This window comes from Muntiacus reevesi, chromosome 5, assembly GCF_963930625.1.
Source record: "Muntiacus reevesi chromosome 5, mMunRee1.1, whole genome shotgun sequence".
NCBI classification, from domain to species: Eukaryota; Metazoa; Chordata; class Mammalia; order Artiodactyla; family Cervidae; genus Muntiacus; species Muntiacus reevesi.
The window spans coordinates 107506245-107517044 of record NC_089253.1 but is presented as its reverse complement, the minus strand read 5'-3'; the positions used below and the strand labels follow the sequence as shown (position 1 = coordinate 107517044).

Genomic DNA, 10800 nt, shown 5'->3' with positions numbered 1-10800 from the left:
CCCGCACCTCGCTCGGAAATTGGCCCAGCAGTGCTTCCTGAGTCCTCAGCCTGATGACCCCCTGACCTGATAACTAGAAGGGGCAGAGGTGAGTCACCATACTCAGCCTCACTAGAGGAGTGAGTGGTGAGTTACAGTAACTATTTCAGGAGGAGGAAATGGTTCTACGTATCTCCTGATAAAAGCCGATCACCTCCCCACCCCTCAGGGGACAACATGGACCCCATGGCGTGGACCAAGGGCAGATGTACATCCCCATAGCTAAGAGGTCCTCTTCCCCCAGCGCCTTGATGCTACTCCCAGCTCTGCTGTTGTTCCAAAGGTCCCACTGGCTGCAAGTCTTACACAAAACTCATACTGGGAATGTTAAAAGGGAACGCTAGAGGCAAAAATGGAACCCACAGGAAGGCAAGACCCATCTCTGCCACCACGGTGTTTTCACTGTCAAAGAGGACACATTTCAAATGTGTGCCCCCATCCTTGGAATGTCCAGGGTGTCAATTGTCTGGGAATAGGGTTCCCCTCCACCCCCCACACGAGGTGCTGCCAGCCAGAACGCAGCAGTGGCTCCTGTTTGGTACGGGCAGAGCCTGATGGCAACATCCCCACCAGCACCCCTCAGGGAGGGAGTGATAGGCTCCAGAAATCGCCCTGGACTTAGACGTGGACTCCCAAAGCCAGCCTCTCTGACCTCTGCAGGGCTGCTTCCTCCCTCCCGGTCTCTGTCCACCGTGATGTGCACCATTAAATGGCTTTGCCTCCATTCACAAAAGCTCACAGGATTGGGCAGCCTTCGGGAAGGATCATCAACTCTTCCAGGACAGCAAATTTCCAAAGTTTTTTATCTCATTAGTAGCTTATAAAGCTAATACTTTGGGCCAATATTTGATGATAATCTGGTATGCCAGCAGGTCTTTGACCAAGGCCTTAGGGACTGGGTCTGTTTATTCTCACAACCCCATGAGGGAAATACTGTTGAGGCCCATTTTAGTGTCTGAAAACTGTGGCATGGAGCAATTAAGAATCTTCCGCAAGATGACAACCAGTGCATGATAGAATGGGAACCAAGTTCTGACGGATGATGCAGCCTTTCTGAGCAGTCACTATTTAGGTTTCAGGGGTGGTGAGCAGATGTTTCTCTCACCAAGCCATTGTTCTAACCAGAGAAACAGCAGGTCAAACTGAGGAGAGGAAGAAGGCTCATAACCTGCAGTACAAGCAAGCAGCAGGTGAAGGCATTGAACTAGAAGTGCCGAAGATGGTAATGATGGACGCCAGCCACCTTGAACTTGACCATAACTCAAACCCTATAAGCCTACTATAGAGTTCAAGAAATCTGGTCAAGGACCTCGGGCAGGTCAGCCTTGCTGATAAAACGTTCTGGAGCTTTTGTTCCTTTGGCTGGAAATGTGTAAAACAATAAGTGAGCCAAGCTCATTATATAAACTCAGAAAAGTCTGGAGACAGTCTTGAGGAGCACAGGATGAGAAAGCTGTGGCATCCAAAGGTCACTGTGATCCCCTGTGGCTGCCAGTGTTCCTTGTTCCTGAGACAACATTGAGCTGGGAGGGAAGCTGGGACTGCCTCTCCTGGGAAACCTTTCTGCTCACCAGGTGCAGAGGGGCCACCTGCCAGGGGCTACTACTGTAGCCCTTGGCACACTGGTTTGTCTCTCCACACAGCTGTAACTGCTTTCACCCTGGGGATATGGGCATCCCAAGGACAGGGCAGGCCTCGCCCCAGGGCCCGGCATCGGGCCAGACCCCTAAGAGCAGCTTCACACTGTGAGTCGGGGCCCGAGTCCAGATTGCAGAAGGACAAGACAAAGGCAGGCCCAGCAGGCAGCTGGGCATCCACCAGAGAGCCCGGATACCCTCCAGGCCTGGCAGGACAGCTGTTAAGTCCTGGCTCTGTGGGCAGAGTGTCAGAGCCAATTGCCACAGCCCCTTCCTTGGCGCCCAGCACTGCGACCTGGCCAAACCCCAGCCTGAGAGAGCTGGGCAGACCTGCCTGCCAAGGAAGGCTGCTGCCATTTTCAAGCAGGTGCTCTTCTGGCTGCCTAGGAGAAAGGGAAACTTCAGAGAGGATGATGGAGAGGGAGGGAAGGAAGGGGATCAGGTGACAACCTGGGGTGGGAAATGGGCAGATGAGCCAGGGAATTCTAGTTGTTGCCAGGTAACTTTGGTGGAGGATAAATAGGCAGTTCTATGGGGAAAAAACCGCAAGGAAGAGCCCTTGAGATGAGATTCTACAGGAGTTCAGCAGAGGGGGCCATAGTCAGCATGCAGGAGTTGAAACTGAGCAGGACCCAGTGGGGCTCCTGGACATGGAAGCCTTTCTGTCCCCCTTTTCTTGTTCGTAGGGAACAGACTCCAGCCTCCATGCCCCTCCCTGAGTTCCAAAGGGCAGATTCGAATAGCTGCTAATCAGGGAAGAAATGGAAGACACACACAAGGAGGACAGTCAAGAAAGAGTTGTGCAGACTTTCAGCAGGGTCCTGGTTCCTTCTCAAGGGATACACGTAACAGTATCTTTGACTAAGTGTGTTAGTCGCTCAGTCATGTCCAAGTCTGTGATCCCATGGACTGTTGCTTGCCAGGCTCCTTTGTCCTTCCAATTCTCCAGGCAAGAATACTGGAGTGGGTAGCCATTCCCTTCTCTGGGGGGTCTTCTTGACCCAGGGATCGAACCTGAGTCTCCTGCACTGCAGGTGGATGACTGAGTGACCAGGGAAGCCCATCTTTGACTAAAACTCCCAACAAATGAAAGATGTTAGCATTCTTCATTCCAGAGAAGACCACCTGAGGCCAGATTGAAGGAACCAGAGAAGCTCATCCTGAGATTACCTGGGACCAGATTAAAGGAGTGCAGGCCCTGGACACACCCTAGTCTTATCAGCAAACCCACCCTTGAACCATTACTATAAAACTCTGCACCAGATCCTTCCAAGTTGGCACACACAGTTTTCAAAGGAAGAAGCCTGCTGTGTCTCCCATTGCTTGGCAAAGCAATAAAGCTATTCTTTTCTCAGTTCAGTTCAGTCGCTCAATTGTGTCTGACTCTTTGTGACTCCCTGGACTGCAGCATTCTTTTCTATGTCACCCAAAATTCCAGATTCGGCTCTGGTGCACAAGTTTTCGAAATCAGTGTCATGGAATGTTTCTGTGGGTGGACACGTCTAACATATTTGAAGGCTGTCTGGGGTCCACGGGTGGACATGGGGGAGACTGCCCCAACAAAGACACACAGATAAGATAAATGGGTGGATGAGTGAGTGTGTGGAGTTGGGATGCAGTGGAACCAAGAAACCAGCAACTGAAGTTTGAAGTTCAAGCCAAAAACTGCCCTTGTGGGAATCCCACTGCCAGTGGCCAGCCTGGAGGACCAGGAAGCCCTGTCTCGTCACAGTGCCCCACCCCGGGTGCAGGCCTCCTCAAGGTGACAGGGATGTAGGAGCAAGGATGCCTCTTGCCCCCAGGAGCCCGGCCCATTCACACCAGCCCTCAGGCCAGGATTCAGCAGCTCCTAAATTGGGGAGCGCTGGGCCCTGAGGGCAGAATGGAGGGGCCAGCCTCCCAGCCTCAGCCCCAAAGATGGTTCTATGCCACCCTCAGAGCAGAACACACTTCAGATTACAACTCTGGGACACACACGTCTTAAAGGAGCATTTTCCATACAAAACCTAACCTTGCCTTGTGTGAAGCACTGTTCTTTATTTTTTAATGCTGGTCATTCTTTAAAATATTTTGTGACCCACTAGTAGTTGTGATTGCAGTTCAGAAACACTGTTCTGTAAAATGATTTGCCCGCCCTGCTCCATTCCCCCAGCCAGGAGGTGGGAGCACCAGCTCCATTTCCCTGAAGGAGAACCGAAGCCAAGCCGCCCAGGCCTGCTATAGTGAAGGTCATTGCAGAGCTGGGCCTGGAGAGCTGATCACAGGCTTCAGGGGTTGGGGGTGGGGGGCTGGCGGGGTGGGAGGGCGGCTCGGAGGCCTCCAGAGGTGAGCCCCATAGGATCGCTGGAAGGGCAGAGGCAGGCTGGGAGTTGCAGAGGGCCGGGTTCAAATCCTACCTCTGTTAATTACTTGCCGTGTGACCTTGGATAAGTAATTTAACCTCTGAGTCTAGGAGTCCTAATTTGCAACTCGGAGATGAGTAGTCCCTCCAGGATTCTGACCTTCCTGTCCCCAGCAGAGCTCTGGGGTATTTGAGGAGCAGGGTGGGGGACGGCACAGTGAATGCACATCCCTGGATTCCCAGGTCCACCCTGGTTTCCAAAATTCGACTGGGGCCTGCGGTTCCTCCACGTGAGAGTGCTTGGGGCACTGCACGCACCGGGTCCCCAGGCCCCCGTCACACATGCCGCCCGGCGTCACCTTGCTCCCCCTCACCCCAGCACCGGCTCCAGCTCGTCCCCCTGCAGCGCCGCCAAGGCCGGGAGCGGTCTCCAGGCAGTTCCCCAGGCTGCCCTCTTCCCCCCCTCTCCCGCCCCCAAAGGTGCACTCCTCGAGGATAAAGTGGGCGCCAAACCGAGCGGGGTCCCGGCTGTGCGGGCTGCGGGGCGTGTAAAACCCCCAAGACTCCAGCCCCGTCAGACTCCAGGCTCCAGCCCTCCCGCGGTCTAAGCGCGCCCCGACCTGCTGGACCTCCCCGAGAAGACAGCGCCCGGGCCCATCCCCGGCCCCACGGAGGCGAGGACCAGGCGGCCCGGAGAGCAGCCGGCCCCATCCTCCTGCCGGCGGGACAGGGGCCTCCGGGGCCGCCGAGGGGGCGGGGAGGGCCGACCGGACTTGCCGGCGGCGCCTGAATAGCCCAGTCGGTAAAGAATCTGCCTGTAATGCAGGAGACGCCGGTTCGATTCCTGGGTCGGGACGGTCCTCTGGAGAAGGAACTGGCAACCCACTCCAGTATTCTTGCCTGGAGAATCCCATGGACAGAGGAGCCTGGAGGGCTACAGTCCATGGGGTCGCAAGAGTCGGACATGACTTAGCGACTAAACCACCACCACCATCTGGAACAAAGTAGCCTCGGGGCAGTGGGGTGGGCCTTGGTGGGTGCCCTCGACAGACCTCGGACCCCAAGCCGGAGACACCCAGCGGCGCTCTGCCGAGGAGACACACTCTCACTTCCCAGGTGCCCCTCCAGTATTGAGAAAAGGCGACCCTAAAATAAAAAGCCCAAATAGGCGTCCTTCCTCCATAAACCTGCCAGACCAGCTCAATGCCCACGGCTTTGGCTGGGGGCTCCGAGATTGCCATCCCACCGGAACAGGCTCCTGGCTGTCCTAAGGATAGTGGCCTGAAGCCAAAGTCGGGGCCACTTTTTGTTCTGTGCGGTTGCAGTCAGGTGCCTACCTGTACGAAGAGACATCTGGACACACAGCTTACACGGCCACTGGAGGGATAGAGGGCAAATTCAGGAGAAATCCATACTTTTGAACAAGCTGCTTATTTTCTGTCTGAACATCCTTTCCCTTACCTTCCTGGGAGTTCCTCCTCTTTTTTACAAGAGCCTAAGAACCTTGCCTCCCCCTTCTTAAGCAGGCCTCCCCCAGCTAATCTCAGATCACTGTCAGCCTCTCTTCCCCAGGGCGAACCAGTTGCCTCCTCTCTGCACTATCAGGCCAGGTAGTGATGCTTGAGTCTTCCCCTAGCCTCTGGCCAGGTAAGGTGGAGCCTATCTTTCTCATCTGAGCTCCTGCATCTCCCATGGCCTGGTTCCTAGTTAACACAAGGGCTTCCCTAGTGGTTCAGCTGATATAGAATCTGCCTGCAATTTAGGAGACCTGAGCTCAATCCCTGGTTTGGAAGGATCCCCTGCAGAAAGGAATGGCTACCCACTCCAGTATTCTTGCCTGGAGAATTCCATGCACAGGGGAATGTAGGCGGGCTACAGTCCATAGGGTCGCAAAGAGTCAGACACGTCTGAGCGACTAACACTTTCTCAGTAAGAAGGTTCTGATGGCCCTGTGGGAGGCATGGATGCCGCAGGGCTGGACCTAGCTTTCCAGGTCAGCAGTTCCCCAGGCAGAGCAGAAGGGGAAGCTCACAGAGGAAGCTGGAGAATCCAAAGCCCCCTCCTACCCACACAAGTCGGGGCCCAGCATCACTTTACTCCAGGAGGGAGCAGCCTCGGCCTCTGTGGAATTACAGTAAAGCAGGTCTCCTTCACACCACAACCCATAGCACCTCCCTCCCTCCTCCTTCCATCCAGCCTTTTTTTGGCATGGGGGACAGAGGGAGGGGGCTGCAGTAGGAAGAGTGGGCCCCCAGTCAGAGTACTAGGTCTGAACAGCCTGTCATCGCTGCTGAACTTGGTTCTCCATCTGTGTAAAAGAAGACAATAAATGGGACATCCCTGGCAGGACTAGTTTAAGGATGAAGATGAAATAAGATGTGTTAGAAGCCTGATCCCGCACCTGGGATCTAACAGATGCAGCTGCTCAGGGCTCCTTAGAAACCTTCCCCTACCCAGGCCCAGCCCAAGCACCCCACTTCCCAGCTGCGGCTGAAGAGGCATGTATCCTGGTTATCCTCACCAGACAGAGAAAACAGCGGGCCTTTTTGCCTCTAGAAGCATCTTTCAACATGAAATTTCCTCAAAGTCTTATGAACACAAGGCCACAAGTTGGGGTGCAGGAGATGTCAGGGTTTCCCCACTCCTGTAGTTCCTGTTTTGGGGCCATCTCTATGCTGTGGGGGCCCTGGGCTGGTGTCTGAGTTATCCCAGCGCCCTGTTCATACCTGGAAGACCCAAGTAGTTGTTCCACTGATCCCGCTGCTCAACCCCATCATCCTGACCCCAGGCCGACCCAGCCTCCCCAGCCTGCCGTGTTAGGGGCTCTGGGAGCTGTCCTTCCCCGCTGGTCTCCAGGGAAGTAAAGAGGGGTTTTAACCGGCTGCTGCTGCTAAGGCCCTGGGAGAGGAGAACACTCACCCCCACACGCACACGACTGCCTGACCTCCCCCCCAACTGCCCGTCATCTTTCTCTCAGGCCACATGTCTCCTGGGAGAGAACACTCACCACACACACACACACACACACACACACGACTGCCTGACCTCCCCCGCAACTGCCCGTCATCTTTCTCTCAGACCACATGTCTCCTGGGAGAGCTCACTCACCACACACACACACACACACACACACACACACACACACACACACACACACACACACACACACGACTGCCTGACCTCCCCCTTCCCACCGCCTGTCCTCTTTCTCTCAGGCCACAAGTCTCCTTCAGCAACCGTGCCTGCTAAGAGTTGCAGCCACACACATGGTAACCTGATTCTGCAGTGTTTTCACCACAGCCTGCCCCCAGCAGCCCCGGGCTGCACACCCCTGCTGATCCCATCTGAGGAACCTTAGCTGTGGTCTGTCTCCTGCTCCTAAAGGCACCTTGCCCAGCGCTCCTCTTCCAGCCAAAGAACAACCTCTGGAGGCTTCCACCTCAACCCTGGCATCACCCCGACTCCAGAGGCCTCCCCGGCCCCCCCTCTGGCATGCCTGTGTCCTCCCTCCCCCTTCCCCCCAGGCCCCTGCCAGGCTAGTGAAGCTCAAGTGAACATTCAGCCCAAAATTTAGCGACTCAAGAGTGGGAGACGTTTTGGCTTTGCTTTTTAATAATTTAAGACTACTTCCAGAGAGTCCCAACACTTTGGGCAGTGGAAGTGCCAGGCAGGAGGGCCCCTCCCCCTGCCCGAGTGCCCTGCCGTCTCCCTGCCAGCGACCCACCCACAGCTGCCCCCAGGGAGCCTGAGCTGAGAGCTTGTGGCTGAGGACAGCCTGGCACCAGCCTCACTCTGGGCAGGAGCAGAGGTCAGGGCGGTGTGGGGCAGGGCTGGTCTGGCCAGTCCCACTGGCCACAGCTGCACTTCCCTAAAGTTGGTCTCGGTTTCCTTTTGTTCCTTCAACCTCATATATCAAAAAGATTTCCCAGAAATCCTTAATATTCTGACTACCAGATAACATCTCTCAGATGTTCTCACACCAGACACATGTTGCCAACTTTTGGTTTGGGATATATGGTCCATGGCTATAAGGACACTTGGTCCATTTTTGGAAAAAGAGCAAAGGTGTCAGATGGGAGCTGGGAGAAATGAGACTGAAAAAGGCAGGCTCAAGGCCAATATGGCCAAGTACTTTCTTTGGCTCTGGAGTGAGAGGAGCTGGGGGAGCCCCCGACAGTGTGGGACGGGGCCTGGGGGTAAGGCGATGATGCTTAGGGACCAACCGAAGGATCCACCGAATCTCTCTCCTCCTGCTGCCAACAAAGGTGCCAGAAGACGGTGACCCCACCTCAGGCCTGGTCAGGGCCGGAGACCCATTCCCTTCCCTGCTTCTGCATAAATTAACATCCTTAAACAAAACACACAAGCAGGCTCCTTCCCTCTGCAAGTACGGTCAGTCACCGAAGCCCGACCGGGGCCGAGGGGCTGCACGCCACCGCGTTCATTTTCAGTAGACAAAGCAGCTTTGTGAAGCACATTCCCAGCCACCCCCGGGGGCGGTTCGGGGTTTCCAGCGGGGTGAGGGGGTAACAGTGAGGGCCAAGGCACCTCTGCGTCACCGTGGGACAGGCCTCTGCCTCAGCACCCGGATTGACAAGCTCTCCGCGTGGGCCAGGAGCTCCCTCACGTGAGCCAAGCCCAGCCCTGCAACCTTGGCCCCGTTCACCTCAAGGATCTCATCCCCCACCCCCAGCAGCCCCGAGTAGAGCTTGGCTGTGCTCTCGTCAGCCATCTCCTGCACGTAGAACCCTGCAAAGGAAAACAGGAGAATTAACGCAGGAAATCCAAATCAAAGACACGCAGCTCTGTGGAATGCCGACCAGCTGGGTGGCATGGGGGGTGGGGGTGGAGGGGAGGCAGGTGCTTATACAAGGTGCTTCACGCATGCATGCCCGCACATTCCCTCATTATTCCACTTCTCAACCACAACTCGCTTTATGATAGAGCAGGCCCGCTTCCACTTCATTTTTCCTTTTTTCTCTTTTAAAATGACCTTAATACAAATAATGCCTTAAGCTGTTGTTATTCATGTATACCTCAGTGTGAATGAGCTAACCTTATCTTTTTCTGGGAGAAGCTTTGATTATAAAATAAGGAGGAAAATGTTAAGACCTACGACATGCCCGGCCCTGCTCTAGGTGGCATTCACAAATAAGATGCAGCTGCTGCTCTCAAGTAGCTGGGAGTGGATGGTATCATTGGAGCCACAAACAAGTGAAAGTGTTAGTCGCTCAGCCGTGTCCAGCTCTTTCGACTCTGTGAACTGTGGCCTGCCAGGCTCCTCTGTCCAGGGTTGCCATTCCCTTCTCCAGGGGATCTCCCTGACCCAGGAATCAAACCCATCCTGCCTTGGCAAGCAGGTTCTTAACCACTAGCGCCACCTGGGAAGCCCAAGGAATAGCGAACAGGCTGAGGTCAAATCCAAACCTTATTTGCTTCACCACATTGTCTAGGACCAGCCCTGGCTTCAGTCTTCCTTGGATATGGATCCTTAGAATTCAGAGGCATCTGGGCAAAAGCCCAGGAAACACAGAAATTCTGGTTGGTTGGTTGGTTTAGTCGCTAAGTCGTGTCCAACTCTTGAGACCCCATAGACTGTAACCCTCCAGGCTCCTCTGTCCATGGGATTCTCCAGGCAAGAACACTGGAGTGGGTTGCCATTTCCTTCTCCAAGGGATCTTCCCGACCCAGGGATCAAACCCAGGTCTCCTGCATTGCAGGCGGATTCTTTAGCAACTGAGCTACGAGGGAAGCCTCCATAGAAATTCTAGCCGCCTATTTCCAGTCAAGGTGGCTCACTTTTCCTGTCTGCATACACTCTCCCCTCCAGTGCCCCCGAGGGGCCCCACCCGGCTGGGACCATTTAACTGGGTGTCTGAGGTAGGGTGAACCTGGGAAGGAGCTGCTTCTCCTTTCCCCAGTTCAGTATGAGGAACTCATGTCAGCGGAGCAGGCTCTGGGGGCCTCGGGTTGGCTGGGCTGGGCTCCCTGGCCACACAGTGTAGGACAGTCCAGCTGACCGAGTCCCTACTTCTGCGGAAAACCTTTCAAACCCTCCCCTTCAGCTGTCTCTGCCTGAGGGAGCAAGGGAGCACAGGCTTTTCCAGGGAAGACGGGGTGTCACTCACCCATGGGTGCCCCCCACCCACCGAGTCGCACCAAGTGAGCAGAGGTGTGCAGAGCAGGAAGGCTGCAGGTGGGGGAGCCTGTGCGGTGATGGCCCCTGCAGGGCGCCCTGGGACACGCTGGTGTAGCTTTAAGCATCCTCGCTGCTCCCCAGCCTGGGCTTGGCTGGCTGATTAGAAACACTTAGCAGCTGTCCACACCGGGCTCTCTACTTCCTCTTAAAATCAGTGTTCTTAGAAGGGACCTGAAAGAGTGTCTCCTCTGTGGCTGGAAGTCTTTTAAGACGTCTTGGATGAGTGGGAAGTCATCTCTCCAGTCCGCCCAGCCTCGTTCTGGTCCCAAGAGAAGTCAAGCTTTTCAAAGCCCACCCTCGAAAACTGGGGTTTGAATGTGCGCGGAAATCTCCTCTAAGGCACCCGAAGGTCTGCAGCTCTTGGGTTTAGCAAAGCCAATCTGTTGACATGTTCCGGCTCCCCGGTCTGAGCTGTGGAACTTGCTCTTGGTGCTTCTTGGCTGAACTGAGCCTTTCCTGCAAGGCCGGCTCCCTCCTGGCAAGGCCTGTCTGTCATCTTGGCTGCATAAGGCTTTTCTCGCAGCCCTTGCCCTAGCCTTCCCCTCTTCTTTCTGTGTTCTTTAGCAGCTTGCCTGCCTTGTCTG

The 10800-nt window shown here is 55.2% G+C and overlaps 1 protein-coding gene across 2 annotated transcripts in view; it reads right to left on the bottom strand.

Moving 5' to 3' along the window:
• Positions 1-7607: 7607 nt before the first annotated feature.
• KIAA1614 (KIAA1614 ortholog) overlaps positions 7608-10800 on the bottom strand; it is a 42566-nt gene continuing 39373 nt past the window's right edge. For both annotated transcript variants that reach the window (XM_065936159.1, XM_065936158.1), the window contains exon 10: positions 7608-8766. In XM_065936159.1, coding sequence (XP_065792231.1) covers positions 8573-8766 — 194 coding nt within the window. In that variant the 3' untranslated portion in view covers positions 7608-8572. The remainder of the gene's footprint in view (positions 8767-10800) is intronic.